This window comes from Camelus bactrianus, chromosome 11 (assembly GCF_048773025.1).
Source record: "Camelus bactrianus isolate YW-2024 breed Bactrian camel chromosome 11, ASM4877302v1, whole genome shotgun sequence".
NCBI lineage: Eukaryota > Metazoa > Chordata > Mammalia > Artiodactyla > Camelidae > Camelus > Camelus bactrianus.
In genome coordinates, this window is record NC_133549.1 from 70,196,007 (window position 1) to 70,213,881 (window position 17,875).

The 17,875-nt window shown below is 47.0% G+C and overlaps 2 protein-coding genes and 1 long non-coding RNA gene across 24 annotated transcripts in view; 2 read left to right on the plus strand and 1 right to left on the minus strand.

The window, feature by feature from the left end:
* LOC105075346 (uncharacterized) overlaps positions 1-10,906 on the plus strand; it is a 138,138-nt gene extending 127,232 nt beyond the window's left edge. For 17 of the 22 annotated variants that reach the window (XR_012510314.1, XR_012510317.1, XR_012510313.1 and 14 more), the window contains 3 exons: positions 54-82; positions 9,940-10,025; positions 10,305-10,574. Coding sequence is in view for 2 of the 22 variants with exons in the window: in XM_074374286.1 (XP_074230387.1) it covers positions 54-82; positions 9,940-9,972; positions 10,767-10,817 (113 nt within the window). In the remaining 20 variants the exon portion in view is untranslated. Of the gene's footprint in view, positions 1-53; positions 83-9,939; positions 10,026-10,304; positions 10,575-10,766 lie in introns of those variants that run through there. The other 5 variants (XM_074374285.1, XM_074374286.1, XR_012510310.1 and 2 more) reach the window with 4 other exon arrangements.
* On the minus strand, positions 10,522-15,570 carry LOC141579161 (uncharacterized). Its single transcript, XR_012510332.1, has 2 exons — positions 15,461-15,570; positions 10,522-11,066 (listed from the first exon to the last, which is right to left on the minus strand). It is a non-coding gene; the product is annotated as an uncharacterized LOC141579161 (long non-coding RNA).
* The window catches only part of LRMDA (leucine rich melanocyte differentiation associated), a 1,104,131-nt gene continuing 1,101,808 nt past the window's right edge, over positions 15,553-17,875 (plus strand). The window contains exon 1 of the mRNA XM_074374287.1: positions 15,553-15,691. Coding sequence (XP_074230388.1) covers positions 15,662-15,691 — 30 coding nt within the window. The 5' untranslated portion in view covers positions 15,553-15,661. The remainder of the gene's footprint in view (positions 15,692-17,875) is intronic.

Sequence of the window (17,875 nt, forward strand, 5' to 3'; positions counted from 1 at the left end):
CATAACGGGCAAAAACAAAACCTAACACTTTTTGAGCGTTCCCTTTGTTACAGATACTATCGAAGAACAGCAACTCTCCGAGGTAAGCACCATGAATGCCCTGTTTTTTAGATAAAGAAATGGGGCATAGAGAGGAGAAGTTGGCCTTGCGTCACTCCCATCTCATCCATATCCCCATCCCTTCTTTTCTTCAGATCCCCAGAATCCCAACCCATCACTCTGGGAGAATCTTGCTGGGCTTTTACTTACTTTATGGGGGCGGGGGTTGTTCGCTGGCCTGTTAACTGCATCCACTTTCAGCTGAGGCCTTGCTGAGCAGGAGGGGGACATAAAGGAGGAGGAAGGGGTAAATGGGTGGGGCTCTCAACTCAGCTTCCTGGGCAGCTCCCAGCCTGATGGGGAAACTGGACCACTGAGCATCCTGGCTTGTTTGCCTGTAGCCCTCCACCTCTTTGAAAGCCAGAGAGATTTTTAAGGGGAAAAAAAAATGTCTATCAGACCATATTTCTCCTTGAGCTGAGCCAATGGCTGGCAAGTCTCTGAGGCTTGATTTGCCTCAGCTCACCTTTCTGCCTTTGTCTGTCTCCTACTGCTCCTCACCCTGAGCTCCCACTATCCATGGCTGCCTTTTGGTTACTCAGAGGTGCCATGCTACTTCCCACCGCGGGATCTTGCTGATGTTTTTCCTTCTATCCAGAGTGACTTTCTGTTCTTCTCTTCACCTGGCTGACTGCTCCTCTGCCTTCAGGTCTCAGCTTGCACACCACTTCCCTGCACCCTCCCACCTGGTACTGGGTTAGGGCTTCTGTAACCCTGTCTCAGAGCACTTACCACACAGGGGATTTCCTGTTGAAAGTCTGTCCTCTTCACTGGATAATAACTCTGAGGGGGCAGCGACTGGGGCTGTTCCTTCAAGAGATGAATGAAGAAAAGGGCATTTATATCAACTGTGCTGAATGAATGATAACTTCTGGGACTCACTGCACTTTTGGGGGCTAACAGTAAGTAGTCCTTTTTGTATCAAATCCCAAGGTGTTTTCTCAATTTAATAAGGGAAATAACACAAAAAATATCAAAAATAAGGGTTATTTTGAGTTTTTACATTGTAGATATCAAAGAAGTCAATGCTCAAGGAGGTTGGGGAAGAGAAATATCTATGTTGTTTCAGCCATTTATTCAGATTTTCAAAGGGCAAGATGTGCTGGTTGACACAATTTAATGGAGGAACACCACTCCACCACCACCATTCCCATGACCACACCTGCAATCATTCAGGCATGTATGTCCCAAGGCTCTAGCCTGGGCCCCTTTTCTTTTCCTTACTTCACATATTATTGCTGTCATAGTTTTATTAGCTTCTGGCTGAGCTGCTACTAGAAGAATCTTCTAATTATTCTGCACATCCTTCTCCTCTGTAGCCTCTAATGTATTATATATCCTCCTGCCTGGTTAATTTTCTTCTTAAAAAAAAGCTATTATTTTATTTTGTGTATTTTAAAAATGTTGTTGGGGGAGGAGTATTTCAGTTTATTTATTTATTTTAAATGGAGGTACTTGGAATTGAACCCAGAACCTCATGGATGCTAGGCCAGGTTAATTTTCTTGATCATATCATTCCTTTGCCCCCAAATCTTCAGTGGCTCCCCATTGTCCACAGGTCACAGCTGATTCTTCATAATTTAGTTCTAAACTACTTTTAAAAAGCTTTAAGTAGCATTCCAAACTTATAAAAGAAACCTATGTTCACTTCAACCAGCAAAGAACTCAAAGATATATAAGGAAAAATACGATCTCACTCAATCTCCTCTTCATTTCCTGCCCAATCTCCTGAGGTATCCTGTGTTAACAGGCTGGGGTGTAACTTCTATCCCTTTCTCCATGCTCACCATGCTCATATAAATTACACTTTGAATATGGGACTAGTTGCATTTCCCAGCAACTCTCTGTCCCCATCCATTGCCTAAGCCAGGGTCTCCAGTCTTCTTCCTGATTTTCTGAGCTTCCTGATATCCTTCTGATAGACTTCTTTTCTTGCTTGAATTAGCTAGAGCCAGTTTCTGTCATGCACAACCAAGAATACTACTTGATTTGCCATAGCCTGGCTCTTTGGGTGGCTTCTAAACAAGTCTGATGGTAATTACTTCTTAGTTGTGCCCATGGGCTCCTAGGATGGGTAATACTGATGAGGACTCCAACACCAAGCAGCCTGACTGAATACCTCCAACCCAGCCAGGCAACAATTTTGACAGAAAGACTGGTAATTTCAGTAAAGAGAATCAGTCATGCTGGAACTGAGTGAGAAAACATAATGTTCAGACGATTTTATAGAATAGCTACTATGTCTTAGACATTGTTCCATGTAGCTTCACAACATTACCTTATTTACCTTTTATCAAAGCCCAGTGAGAAAAGATTTACTATCCGCAGCTGGTTTGAGAATGTACAGAATTCCTCCCATTGTAGTCTTCTCTCCCTACAAGCCTCAGTGGCTCATTGTGTTGGATTAAAGTTTCTAAGGCATCAAATACACTGTCAAATCAACCACCTTAGGTGACAATCAACTTTGCTTCTTCTCAGCAGAGTTTAAGAGCTTAAGTGCCTGGCATTTTGGATTGCTCAAAAAAAAAAAATTTATGGAAGCAATCAATGGCATAGGAATCCTCTGGGCTACATTTCCTTGGGCAGGTGGTGGCCTGAAGCCACCTGAGGTCTAGTGTGTGAGTACAGGGTAGAATCAAGGAAGAGGAAGAAAGTTTCCCCTCCACACTGCACCGCACTCTCCCCAACCCCTGACCTTGGCCAAGATGCTTCATGTCTCTGAGCTCAGTGTTTGTTCTTCTTTTCTCTCTCTTTTTTTCTGTCTCTATCTCTACTTCTCCCCCGCCCATATACTTTTCCCAAAACATTAATAAGGGCACAAATGATGTTACCCTACTTTTATTACCTACGGAGTCTACCGTGTGCATCAGCAATATTTAATAAACATTGCATTGTCAAAGATTTTGCTCTCAGTCCCCACCTTTGCTACTGAGCCTTCCGACCTCCCAGGGACTCTTTCTACCACATGGTTCTTCTGCCACATTCTCCAAGTTTTACTTGAAGAGCCGCAGGCCTTGCCATGTCTTCAGTCTCCCTGCCCTGATTCTTCAGAAGGGAGCCTTTTTGCCATTCGCTGGTGGGGGACCAGCCCCTTCAGTAGGGATGGGGGGTGTGGGGGTGAGATGTGGCAGCAGTGGCCTGAGGAGCCAGCTGATGAAGGGAGCCTGGTCCCCCTGGCCCAGGCACAAGAGGTGGGGGAGTCTTGGGAGAATCAGCTCTGCTAGAATATCAGCATCATCTTCACCCTCCTTCCCTTTTAAGGATAATTTGCCCCCAGGTCATGCAGATTGATTCTCCCTTTGACCTGGGAGCTTCACAAGCACTTATGGAATGAATGAGTGAACTATATCCTGCAGAACCAAAGTGTGAAAGAAGTTAGTAAACATGCCGAAGTAAGGCCAGAGGTTATGGGAACCACGTGTAGACCAGCCCCAAATGCCAGCAAGCTGAAAAAGTAGAGGAACAAGGGCTTTCTAGGAAGGATGGTGGCCCACCTTCCCTCAGGTGCTTCTGTCCCCAGCTTCAGTCCTCCTCACCTTCATCTAAAAGCCTCCTGCAGTGGCTCCTCCCAGCCCCACTTCCCAGACACTGCTTGGATTGGACCCTCAGTTGCTTCAGCCCTCCTGGGTGACCCATTTTCTACCCAAAACAAGTTTCACCTGTCTTAGCTCCTTCAATCTTCTTACTGTGAAAGCTTTCCACTGTCCCTGCAGACTGGCCATCCAGCCAGACTGGGATCTTCCCTCTCATACCAGAACTCCCTCCTCAGTCCCATCTTTGCTTCTGAGGTTCCCTCTTGTTCCATCCAGCTCAGGGCTGTGCCTCCCCTCCCCCACCTCCATTGGGGTAGGTCAGCCTACAGCACGTTCCCAGGTCCAGCTGCTTGGTTCCACAGAGCATGTTTCCTAGCTGTGCGACTTGGGCCAGGTTCTTCCCCTCATTGAGGTTTCAGTTTCCTCCTGTGTAAAATGTAAGTAACAAGGGTACCTACCTCATAGGTCAATGGGTAAGTTAAATGAGACAATGCATGTGCCTGGCACGTAGGAAGTGTCCAAAGTGTTATTATTATTATCCCTCTATGGTTGAATCTCTTACCTCTGAACCCCTGGAGTGCTGTCTATGCCACTCATCTGGCACTTAATGATCTAGTAATTGATGATATCTTTTATTAGCTATTGATATTGCTTAAGTTTGTGTTTATGTGTATGTTCAACTTCCTAATTAGATTTTAAGCACCTCTAGGGTTGAACCAGCTGCCTTCTTTATATTCCTCAACACAGACTAGCCAAGGGCTAAGTGAAAAAAAAAAAGGCATGAATGAAAACTTATTAAAATGAGTAATAAAATGTTCAATGCTCGTATAGTCCTTTCACAACCATGATTTCCCTTAATCCTCACAACAATCCTATGAGGCATGCACTGTTATTCCCATTTTACAGATGAGGAAACTGAGCTTCCTAGAGAGGGAGTCACTTGCCCAAGTTCCAAAGGTCAGGGCTCTTTCCTGCCTCGAAGTGGCCTCCTTCAGCTTTCCAAAATTTTGCCAGTGCCTTTCTCTTGTGCTCTGATGCCAAACACATCTTCTCTGCCAGCCCAAGTCAACATCCTTGCCAGCTCTTTCTTTCCATGTGCTCATGGGGAGAAATGTTAGAGATACATCATTAAATGAAAATAGCTGGTCATGAAAGAGCAGGGACGTGCACACACCCCCAGTTGATACCTGTCCCCCTAGAAAGCAGGCTGTATAGGTTTTTATGTGACCAGTCCCTGGTTGTCTTAGCGGGTGGGATCATGAGTGATTTTAGCTTTCTTCTTACTTACCTATAGTTTCTACTGCAAACACTTATCACCTTTATAAATAGAGATAAAACAATACAAGTTTTGTTTCTTTAACAGAGATGATGCAGTGCCTTCCGAAGTTTCTCTGCTCCCTTGCCTCTCCCAGTTTCCTTTTACTAAAAGATGCTCCCAATCAGAGACAACCTTTTCCCTCTCCTTCCTTCCTCCAGGCGCTGAGCCAGGTGGGCAGAGGCCCATCCCTGGCACTTACTAGTCACAGGTTTGAGATGCGGGGGAGGGTTGGGGAGGAGAAGTGATGGGTGTGGGGTGGGAATTTGGGGAATCTTTTATCCCCTGCATCTCAAAGGCTGACAGGCCCTTGAGGGGTGGAAATGACTGGTAATTAGTGAGCCTTCCCTGCGCACACACTGAAGACACACTTCACAGTCTGCACGACCTCTGCGGCCCGGTGAGCCTTTGTTATGTAGATGATTTTAATTGGGTGAGTCACTTTCTGCAAACAGCTTTGGGAGAGAGCACTGTGGGCTGTTTCAGGGAGGCTTCCTACCAGGGGTTCTAGCCCAGAAATCGGGGGGTGGGCGGTGCTGGCAGCAATGGCCTCTAAGTGACTACACCCCCACCCGTGGAAGTGGTCCCCGCATCTGAGTCAGCACGGTGAACTTTTAGGGGGAGCATTAAGCGATGGCCTTTGTCATCCTCCTCCCTCCCCACCTCCTCTCTTTCCTAGTTTATAGATTGCCTGTTCTGGGCAAGGCTAGGAATATTTTGAGATACAGACTGGGTTCCCTACATTCAAGGAACTGACCACCTCGTTGGGAAGATAGCAACAGAAAGAAATGTACATAATAGCACCAAAGAGCAAGCATCAACACCAGGCACACAGGAGAGGCTTTACAATGATATTTCAGACCTGGGAGCAGTCACTGAGGGCTAGAGCATTGGAGAACGCTTGTCAACAAGGTGGGCAGCGCTTGGAAGGTGTATGGGGAGAGGTATTCTCAGGATGAGGAGACTTTCTGAACACAGGCATCGCCAGGTCTCTGTCACACCTGGAGTCATGGCCCCCAGCACACTGAGCTTGGCTCAGATGTCAGATGCAGAGTACAGTGGGGGAATGATTCACCAGGTCCTCAAATGTGCCGCATTTACAGTATTGTCACATGCTGCCGTTGATCCTGGGTGTCCCATCTGCTGCTTTCCTTAGAAGAGGGCTCAATGTGTGTAGACTTGTAAGTGCATCAAGTCCTCCCATTCCCTCCAAATCAGGTATTCTGGTGAATGGCACAATCTTGGCTCCCCCATCCTCAAATCGCTAGCAGACATCAAGTCGTGACTGTTGGGCTGCAGTCTCTTTCCAGTCTCTCCCTTCAGGCCGTCAACCCTTCATGGGAGTGGGAGTACACTTCCAGAGCCTGTGAGGACGTTTTCCTGTCCCTGCCGTCCCCCTCCTAATTCATCCTCCCCACAACTGTGAGACCAGTTGTGCTAAAGCACAAGTGTGACCACTCTACTCCCACTGTGCTCACAGTGAAGCCTCAGTAGCTCTTCACGGTCCAGTCCTTGGCTGCCTCTTGCTCTCTCCCCATCTGCAAGGTGACCAGTGACCTCCTTGTTGTTACAGCCAATGGTGAATTCTCTGTCCTCAATTTACGTGACCTTGAGTAGCATGGGACAAGTTAATCACTCCTTCTTTCTTTTATTCCAACATTTTATTTATAAAAATTTCTAACTTATGAAAAATGTAAGGAACAGGGTAGTGAATGCCCAATCCCCTTTACCTAGACTCTTTGGCTTTTAACTTGTTGCCATGTAACGTGTACCCACCTTCCTTCCTTCTTGCACATACACTTTTTTTCTGAAACATTTGCAAGCTGAAGGCATCTTGGTGTTTATCTTAATTTCTTCAGCTTGTATCTCCTCAGGAAAAGAACATTCTCTTACGAAACCACAGTACAATTAGCACATCTGAGAAGAGTGATGTCAATTTAATATTATCAGTAATATCATCAAATGGTCCTAATTTAAACATTCCCAGTTGTTCTTAAAATGTCTTTTTAGCTTTTTTCCCCAGTTCCAGTAGCCAGTAAAGGATCATGCATTGCACTTGGCTGCCATATCTCTTTAAGTTCATTTTAATCTAGAACTTTCCTCCCTGCCCCTTTTTCACCTCTCATAATATGACATTTTGGATAGTCTAGTCCCATTGTCTTTTTTTTTTTTTTACTTATTTTATTGAGGTACAGTTAATTTACAATATTATATTAGTTGTAGGTGTACAACATAGTATTTCACAAGTTTAAAGATTACACTCCATTTATAGTTATCATAAAATGTTGGCTATATTCCCTGTGCTGTGCAATATGTCCTTGCAGCTTGTTTGTTTTATACATGGTAGTTTGTACTTTTTAATCCTCTACCCTGATCTTGCCCCTCCCTGCTTCCCTCTCCCCACTGGTTACACTAGTCTGTTCTTTACTATCTGTGAGTCTGTTTCTTTTCTGTTATATTCACTAGTTAGTTTTATGATTTAGATTCCATACATGTGATAACGTACAGTATCTGTCTTTTTCTGTATGACTTATTTCACTAACCGTAAAACCCTCCAAGTTAGAACCATTGTCTTGAAGAATGTTCCACTTTTTGGATTTGTCTGTTTCCTCTTGAGCAGATTCTGGCCATTTTGGCAGTAAAGCATGTGGGTGGTGTGTACTTCTATGGTATCACGTCAGAGGCCCATGTCATCAGGTCTTCTCACCCTTGGAGATGCTAAGTTTGAGCTCTTGGGTAGGTTGTGGCCACCAGATCCCTTCATGGTAAAGGTGCGTTTTGCCCTTTGTAATTAATAGGCAATCTGTGGAATGCCACTGTGAGACCATGTGAATTTCCTGTTCATCCAGTGCTTTCAACATCCCCTAATGGTCCTGGGCTGAATTGGTCATTATGTTGGAACACCATCTCTTTGGATCACTTTCTTTTCTTGGTTTTTAGTGCCTGACTTGTGTTTGGTTCTTCCTTACCTCTCCAGCTGCTCATTTTCAGTCTCTCTGTAGCTCCTCCCATTCTCTTTGACCTCTGACCGTTGGTGCTCTAGGGCCCGATCTTCAGATCTTTTTCATCCTCTCTTGTGGCTTTAAATGCTATCTAAAAGCTGAGGACTCCGAAGTTTCTAACTCTGGTACAGATCTGTTTCCTTGACATTCCCCTTGTATGTCTCAAAGTCATCTCAAACTTCTTAGGTCCAAAAGTGACCCCCTGATTCCCCCATCCCATATTTTGCTCATCCATTTCAGTATGACAGCTCCATCCTTCTGGTTGCTCAGGCCAAACTCTTGGAGTTACCTTTGACTCCTGTATTTCATACACTCAACATGTCAAATCCACCAGGAAATTCTGTGGATGCCATCTTCAAGGTGTATCCAGGTCTGTTTGCTGTCTCCAGGATTTCTGCCATAGCCTGTTCTCTGGTCTTCTTGCTTCTGCCCTTCCTTGTCCCTGGGCTGTTCTCAACATGGCAGCCAGAACAATCTTCACACAATGTAGGCCCTCTGCTCAAGCCTCCCCATTTCACTTGGGGTGTGCACACAGGTCCTAACTTCAGTCTATCAGGTGATGGATGATCTTACCCCTGTCCTTGCCCTACACCCTGCCTCATGATTTCATTTACTAATACTCTCCTCTTGCCCACTCCACCCTGGCCACTCTGACATCCTTACTGTTTCCCAAACCTGCCAGGCAACCTCCTGCCCCAGGGCCTTTGCACTTGCTGTTCTGCCACCTGGAACATTTTCCCCCTAGATGTCCACCTGGCTCTCCCTTATTTCCTACAGGTCTTGGCCTAAATACCACTTTCTTAGTAGGGCCTTCAGATCCTCCTATTACCCCTGGCACTTCTTATTCCCCTTCCCTCTGTATTGTTCTCCATGGCACTTATCATCACTGACATACTCTGTATACTTGTTTATTATCTGTCCCCCAACTGAAAGTAAGCTCCACAAGGATAGAAACTTTGTTTTCTTTGCTGCCCTGTTCCCAGATTAGTTTCAAGCATACAGCCAGCATTCAATAAATATTTTTGAGTGAATGAATTGAATGAATGAATTTCCAGTACCATAGCATAAGCTGTAAACCCTCTGGGTTCTAAATACCAACCAGCTAAAATGTCTGCATTCTCTACTGGTCCCTAGTAGCCATTGCAGTAGATGGGCGACCAGGATGTGTCTCAGTTTGGGATTCAGGGTTCAGATTGTAGCTGTGAGATGGGACCCATGAATCTAGCACTGGCATGTGTGTCTTGTGTATGCACTTATGTGGATGTTTGTGTGCTTTTGTGTGTCTGTGAGAGTCTGTGCCAGTGTGGTCATGTGTCAAGGTTAGTGATCTTTCTGTGTTTTCTTCTCCAAGAAAACTGCCGAGGCTTTCTAGGGCTGTAGAATGCCTGTGTGCCCATGAATGCCTCAGCCTCCAGAGGCAGCAGCTCGAGGCCTCGGTCCACCTGTGCTCCAGAGCTGAGGAGCAGTCCACAGCCTGGTGCAGCTCTCCTGAGATACGCATCTTTCTGGCTGGGGGGACACTCTACCCTTGGAAGCGCTTGGGTTCAAGTTCACCGCTCAAGCACAAGCAAAGAGACGACACGGCAATGCAAGACGAGGAGAACATGCATAGCTTTTGCACTGGCTGTTCCCTCTGCTTGAAAAACCCTCCTCCCAGTCTTCTCATAGCTGGCTCCATCTTATTATTCAGACTTCAGCTCAAATATTGCTCTTCTTAGAGAAGCCTCCTCAGAACATTCCACGGCTGCCTGAAGCTGGGCAGTTTGTGCATCACAAAAGCATTGAGTGGGGCTGAGGTCCTGTTCTGCTCTTCCAGGCTTTCCCAGGAGAAAGGCTCTGAAGGACTGGCAGGAACCTTGGACATCGTATCTAAATTAGCAACCGCCCCCCCCCCCCATGTTGTCTGCTTTTGCCTTCATAGCCAGAGTCAATGCTATCTGAAATTATGTTTCACAAACTTGAAATTATCTTATTTATCTACTTGTTACAGGTGTCTTCCCACCAGAATGTAAACCTGATGCGTGTAAGGACTGTTTCTGTCTTGTTCCTTATCGTCCTCCCACTGCCTGACACATAGTAGGTGCTCAGTAGATATTTACTAATGAGTACCTTCTCTCTCCTTATTTTGGGGAGCTGTACGTTCTTACCGGTATCTTTATTTTAGAAATAAATAGCTCCTTAGATCAGTTAGTTTACATTTAAGGAAATGGAAGGTGGTAGTGAAGGGGACAGGGAGTGAAAGACTCTGTATGGGCACCCAGCTGGTTAGTAGCAAAGCTAGACCTCGAACCCAGGACCTCTAGGCCAGGGCACTGGCCACCATAAGGCTTGACCAGCCCTTTGTCTGGCCCTCAGCCTCTGGCACTGGTGGTGCCAGCTGCAGCTGACACCTGTTTTGCCCCTGGCTCAGAGCTGAAAAGAGGGCTGGAGCTCCTTTTGAAGAAGTGGGAAGAGATTCTGAATTAATATTGGTAAGTCACGCCAGAACTCTCGTGTGCACATTAGTATTATTGCCCCCCGTATATTCTAAAATAATCCCTGTAAATAATTATAAAAATAAATCCCAGTGACAATTTTATTTTATTTTATTTTATTTTATTTTATTTTATTTTATTTCCAGGAACACATTTATTCATCATAATCTCTTCAGGGGTAGGACAAATTGGAGCACTGGGTAGTGAATACAATTTGCAAATAGGCAATATAAGTAGAGAGAAAATTAATATGTATTCCTCAGTGCTCTAAAAGGAGAGGGAGAACATTAATAGCCATTTCCTTGCAGATATAACTTTGAAAATGTTATTTCTGATCCATCAGCGTGGGGCTCCATATGAGGAAAATGGTTACAACGTGACAAGAAGCGATTAGATGTGAAATGGCATCCTTCAGGCACTCCTCCCGTCTCTTCATCCTGTTCTCCCTGGGACATAGGAGGCGTCCAGTTTTGTTCTGTTCAGAAGATCACAGTTCTGGCCTGAGGTCAGCTGCTCATTTGTTGGGTGACCGTGAGCGAGTCCATTTCTCTCTCTAGGCCTTGGTTTCCTCATCGGCAGCCGGAGTAGATGATGTCTAAAGCAGTGAGTTTGGATGGTCGCAAATCTAAATTACTTGGAGGAACTGGAGAGAAATAGAGATGCCAGAGCACCGCCTACTGAGTCAAAATCTCATTTGCTGAGCTCCATATAGTTTAACTGAGGCTGGGAGAGGTTCCTCGACCTCTAAGTGGCAGAAACTTTCCAAGCCAAGCTGAGATTCTGAAAGGTTAGCTGGGGCTTAGACACTGCTCCCTTCTTCCCCACTGGACGAGATAAAGTTGAGCAGGTTCTGGTGGGGAGGGTTCCCTTTCCCTCTCAAAAATCCATTATGAGCCCCTCTCCCCAAGTCAGAGATGACTCCTCTCCTGACCCCAGCTAAGGACTTGGAGTATTTGGGAAGTTCCAGGCAAATTGGGGAATAAGATTTGTTTCTCATTGCTGTTTTCTGGATTTGTGAAAATAATGCTAAGAAATTAACAGATAGCAGTTTCATTTGTCAGTTCTTTTCCCCCTGCCTTTTCCATGCCAGTCTCCTCCTTTCTTGTTTTTAATTACGGAAGTAGTATTTGCATGTGGTAAAAATCACAGAAGAGCAGAAGCCCCTTTCCTACACACCTTTCTCAAACCTGCACCCTTCCCTACTCTTTAACATTTCCATTTTAATAGAGAGACAACAGAACCTTTTAAGATCTAAAGAGAAGGGAAATCCGAGGCACTGAGAATAATAGTAATAATAATTATTATCATAGTAAATAATAACAATAAACTAACAGCTGTGTGATGAATACTCATGCCAGACATTATGATTGCATTTAATATACATTAAAAAATTTAATTGTTCCATTTGGGAGAGCGGGGAAGGTGTTTTGGAGTAAAGACCATCCTCAATCCCCTCACACGTGTGCACCTGCTGCAGAGAGGGCCCTGAAAAGGGTTTCTCTTTCCTACACTTCCTAAACTCCTACTTTTAGGCTGAAAGGAGGCTGCTCTAGCAACAAAGAGGATTTTGTATGTAGATATTCAAGTTTTTTTTTTTTTAATTGAAATCTGAATGTGGTGAGTCTGAGCTGGGGGCTGGGGCATGATTAATTACAGCAACCATCTTAAACTACCCAGGGGCTGGGCCTGAAAGAAATGAGGCCAGGCTGACTAGAAACTCGGCTTAGGAGAGGTAGGAATGCTAATAAAACTTTAACTGGCCCTATCCTTCTTTTCAGCTGCTGATGCATGGAGGTGGAAGATTTAAGCAATCAGTTCCTGTTTCGCTGGTGCTGGCCGACCTCAGAATCAACTCCCTTTATTGGAAATAAACAGGATCTTCCTTTTTGTCTCCAGGAATGTGATGGAGGAAGGACTCTAGGGGAAAAGGCCTCTTTTGCCAAAGAATCATAATAATAACAAAGATGACAGTAGGAATAAAATATTGCCAGCTTCATCAAGGGCGATAAGGTGTTTAGATGTGTTGAGCCTTCTTGCTCTCCATGTACGCCTGCTGGAAATCCAGAATTCAGACCAGGTTTGATTTGAACTTTCATTCTGTGGTCCTCATAAGTAAATTATACAAATTGCGCTACACTTCTCAGTTTGGGTTTCAGAAAATAGAATCACAATTACCACACTTTATTTGACATAGTCCTGTAAATGTCTGGACATGAACCTGTCTGGAAGGGTACGCCTTTGCTCTGTGTACCCCCAGTGCCTAGTGCCCAGCACAGTGCCTGGTCCTTGGGAGCTGGGGCATTGGAGCTCTGGTGTAAAATGTGGTGAGGCAGGGGGCACCTGCAGCTCACTCTCAGTTGGCCACAGAATGAGGTGAGGGGATTGAGGATGAACCTGGTTGACTGCATAAGCCTTCTCTTTCCCTCAGTGCTCCTGGGACAGGGGCAGAAAGAGCTGTGTTCGGGGAGCAGCCCCAACAAGGCTTGTCTCCTCTGTTGACTCTTGTAAACTCCTTACATTCCAGAGGAATCATGTGCCCACTTCTGGGCCAGCTGTATCTCAGCATTTGCTCTCTCCCCTCCCAAAGGGAGGGCTATGTTACCTGAAGAACCTTACCTTTTGCTATTTCTACTTAATTTTCCTTGATGCTCAGGGTGATGAGGTAGAGAAGAAAGTCCCTGCCTTCCTCTTCCAATCTTCCTTGGTCCAGAGATACAGATTCTTTTTCTCCTTCTTCTTCCTGTTCTGAGGACTAACTTCCAACAGCTGAGCTGAGTAAGGAGGGGCGAATCCAGTCTGTTTCTAGAGGAGCCTGCCCCCACTACATTCAGCACATTTTGACTCTGCTCAAGAACTTTTAATAGCTCCCTATTGTCATTAATTTACATTTCCAACCTTAAAGCCCAATTTAACCTGAGCTATCCCAAACTTAATTTTTTTTGTGTGATTTCCTAATTCTATCTCACCCACAGTCAACTGGCCTTCCTGACGTGTTCACCTAGTGGAGACAGGAGTGGGTGGGGAGGCATTCTAGGCAAAACTAACAACTACAAGCCAAGCACAGGATGGGAGAAGTAGGAAAGGAGGCAGGAGAGGTAAAGGTTGATGGGGTTCTAAAAGATCTTGAGGGACATACTGGAGATTTTGGACAGTATTACTGGTTCATTGGGAGCTGCCGAAAAATTTCAGGTAGGGTCCAATCAGGCTTTTAGAGTAATCGCCCTGTGCTAGGTAGAGAAGGGAACAGCAGTTAGGGGGTCTGGAAAGGTGGAAAAGATCCCTGCTCACTTTGGTGTCATTGGTGGATAGGGTTTGCAGAACAGTCTGTGCTCAGAAGACACAGCCACGTGTGGAGGCAGGGGCATGGATAAGATGACCTCAAGCACCCTCCTCCTGGTTGGGGGTGGAGCTCCAGTTTCATCTCTGAGTAGGTTTCAGTTTGTTTGCACATGTCCTCTGCTGCTGGTCAAAGCCTTTCTAGGAATGCCAAGGTGCCTGGAGAGGGCAGAGTCTCACTTCCTCCTTTTCAGGCAGGAAAGGCAGACAAAAGTGGACAATGGACCAGAGAGGGTGTGTCCAGCAGAGAAGGGGGAGGAGCGTGAGGAGCTGGCTCGGGGCAGGATGCCTCGGAAGATTCCCTTTGATCCCCCTTATCTCTGGAGGGCAAGCTTTCTTTTTTGGCCTGTGGGACTTTTTGTTGCATTTCCTGGAACCCCTCAAAGTAAACACAGCCAAGTCTGTGTTCTTACAGCTCCATTTTGCTGTGTCCGCTCCTTCCAGCAGAGAGAAGGGCAGGCAGGTCAACAACCCTCAAAGGTCAACACGGCTCAGAATGCTGACAACAAGGGCTCCTGTTACACTGTGTTGGCACCAGGCCTGAGAGACAACCGTGATAGCCACAAGGTGCTGAACCACCATCATAATCGTTGCCATCAACTGCACAACCAAAGCTTTTTAAGTGCTGTTTAGACACAGAACAATGAAAAGCCTGTGAACAACCCCTTGATGGAGGTGGGAAGCTACAAGTGTCAATAGGCTTAATGAGCTGAGGTACCTGCAGTGCCTGTGAGACCTGGAGTCTGGCACATCAGGACTCAGTTTTCCCTTCTCTCTTTGAATGATGCCTAAACCCTTTGGTATGAAGGGAGCAGCATGGAGAGGCCAGTAGAGGCTGGGCTGGCTCTCAGCTGCAAATGGGGACTGGGGATAATATGACATCAAATTGGTGTCAAGTAATAGCTTTGTGCATCCTGGGGATGGAAGTGTGAAAGCAAAAACAGGGATGGAGAAAATTAGAGTCCTTTCAGTTGAGGACAGGCATGAGTTTCCATTTACCTGCCTGCTGGGCCTAACTCATCCAGACAGGAGGCGACACCGGCTACCCCTCACTCCCAGATGAGGGGAACGTGGCTCTGTGTGGGGCTGACTCCATGGATGATTTACAGCCTCACAAATACCTTTCCCCCGTGAGAAGAGAGACTAAGGGACACCTGAAATTTGGGGACATCTTTTCACGCTTCTTCCCAGAGCTTATTCCTGTCAAGTGGGGGTGCTATTAGCTGAGCCAGCGATTTATTTACAGAAAAACTCAATTCCCTCCTGTTTCCCACGCAAGTAGAAACTCCACCTCACCAGGTGAGTTTTCAACCTCTCAACTGCCCTTTTCCCTCAAAGATGGGGAGAGGAGTTCCCGCCAAGACGCCCCTCCCTCCTGCACTTGAGGACGGTTATGTAACCCGGATTGTGACAGAGGAAAGACCTGGTTCTCCACACCGCTGGCTAACGGCTAGGATGGGAAGTCCTGATAGGAGACCTCCCTCCCTCCTCCCCGACCCCCCAGGGCGCCCCCACCAACGCAGCAGGGCTCTGGTCACGGAGATGGGGAGCGCCCTTCCGGTCGCCCTGACCCGTCCTGGGCGAAAGGGTCTCGGGACGCCCGAGGGCGGGGCCGCGGGAAAGCCCCGCGGCCCCGCCCTCGGTCGAGCGCAGGCGCTGCGGACACCTGTTGAGGCGCGCGAAGCAGCGGCCGAGGTTCACCTGCGCGAGGCCGGGCCGCGGCGGGTGGCAGGCGCACAGCTGAGGCGAGGTTCCGACGCCCGGCCCACGCCTCGGGCTTCCGCCGGGTCAGCTGATCCCCCAGTGCGGAACTAGGCTCCCGGCCCGAGCTGCCCGCGGCTGCCGCGCTCCTGCTCCCTGCTCCGCGCCCCGCACTCGGTGCCGTGCGCCCGCCCCGTCGCCATGGCCGGGCTTGTTGTCAGTGGAACTCAAGTAAGTCCGCCCGGCCTGCCCGGCCCACCCGGCCCCCGCCTGGGCGCAGTCGGCCCGGGGAGGAAGCCCTGGGGCAAGGGGCGTCCCGAGGTTAGACGGGGCTCCTGCTGCACCGTGTGGGGCTGAGTCTGCTGGTGGAGAGCCGGTCCGTGCCCAGGCCTGCCCGAGTTTGGTGAGGAGAGACCCCGTTTGGGGCCTGGCACCCCGCCTCACCCCGGCTGTGGGAGGAGCGGGGAAGGCCGCCCAGGTCTCCTCTAGACCCAGCGCACCTGAGCAGGGCCCACCCGTGGACCTCTCCATCAGAGTGGACAGTGCCCATGGCCCACGGTAGTTTTGGGGTCTCACAAAAAAGGTTTTCTTTCTTTCATAATGAGAAGTAAAAAACCTTTGGTCAAAGACACGTTTTAATGTTTCTTTACACCAAAGCAGTTGTAAAATGTAAATTTTAGTTTAAGGTTTTTTGGTTTTTTTGTTTGTTATTTTTTAACGGAGCAAACAACCTACAAAAGGTGGTGAAAACCATGATGCATCCCCGCGGGCGTTGGGTTGGGGCGTTCTGCTGCAGGCTGGCTCTGGCTCCTAACCATAGGCCCCTTATCCAAGGCAGGTAGAACTCTACAGTCCTCCAGTTTTATTTCAGCACCTCATTTCTCTAACAGGAGTCTTTGGGGGAATGGCAGCATTCCCGTTTCAATCCCGGGTGATAGGCCCTCAGCCTCCCTTGCTGTCAGCCCTGTAGTGAAGGCTCAGGTGTTTTTTAGTCAGAGCTGGAGGTGGAGGGACGGACTCAGCCATGCTAGGACCAGGTACCTTTTACCTGCTGGAAAAGCCAGGTATCCCTTTTTAATTCTGATTAAGCCAGCCCTCTCCTTCCCACCTTTCCCTGCACACCCTAGAGGAATGGTTCTGAGGTTTTGAAGCTCTCCCCTTGGATTGCCTAAGGCAGGTAGTGTCAGGCTCAAATAGGTTTTAAGATTACTTTGGGCTAAAGGGAATGTTTCCCCTGTCTCAGAGTTCAGAAGTGAGCAGGCCAGGGAGGTACCAGCCTGGGAAGAGGTTAAAAATGATGGGTCTTATTTAGCTAGTAAGGAAAAAGGGCTTTCTGGGAGTTAACAAGGCTGCCTAGGGAGGGGCTGGAGGAGAGGGCCTCTGCTCAAGAAGGGTCTCTGTCCCCCCAGAACCCAGGTCTCTGCATTTTAGGCCCAGCGTTTTCTGGGTGTAGCTGCTTCCAGCTTCATGGAAGACTTGGTCGCGGAGCTGAGAACCTTCCTTCTGCTTCCTTTCCCCTTTCTCTTCCCTTTTAACCAAACTTGGTTTTTCCTGTGCCCCTTTCTTTCAGCCCACCCCAAACAGCCCACATCTGTGGGCTGAGGCATTTTGGGCCCTTGAAGACTGTTTTAAAGAGATGGAGCTGCCAGGGCGGGAGCTGAGAAGGCAGGTTGGGGAAAATGCCCTTGGGTCATTAGTGCCCCTTGTTCTAAACTTCCTAGGTCAGTGAATCTAAGTGGTGGCTGTGGGGTTAAGGTCTTTTTAGCATTCTGCCCCTTATAGTTTCTAATGACAGCTGTTATAAGAGGTAGCACCCTGAATGTGTATCACATGATGCTTCTCAAACTTTGGTGGATCCTTCTTTTAAGGGGAAAAAAACCTACTACCCATGAGCCTATAGTGTTGGTAATATTTTTATCACAATATTGCTTAAATATACAAACATAAAACCAGATAAAACTTTTTCTAAGTTCATATTTAGAGACTTATAAACCCCTAACAAAAGGGTGGCTAGAAGTGTAAAGACAAAAACCCTGATGCCAATAAAATTAAGATAAAACAATATAATGAGATGGATGATGATGATTGGCTGAAACACAGTCACTGCTTTCAGTGCCACTGTGGGCTGACTGCTGTTACCAGGATTCTGAGGTACTCCACAGACCTCTAACGTCACGTGCTTGGAGTTATGGTCCTCCTTCCACTTCTCTCTATAAAATCTCTCATTCAACACGGATCTGACTCAATTTAGCCTTCTCTTGGCTTGAATGCACCATTTATATTCAGCATTAATTCCTCAGTCTTGCCTTTTGCCAGCTTATGACGATTAAACTAGTGGCATCAATACAGTTGTAGACACAAAGGCAAATGTGGAATTTGGGCACTGAAATCATCCACCCCAGAGACAGTGGAATA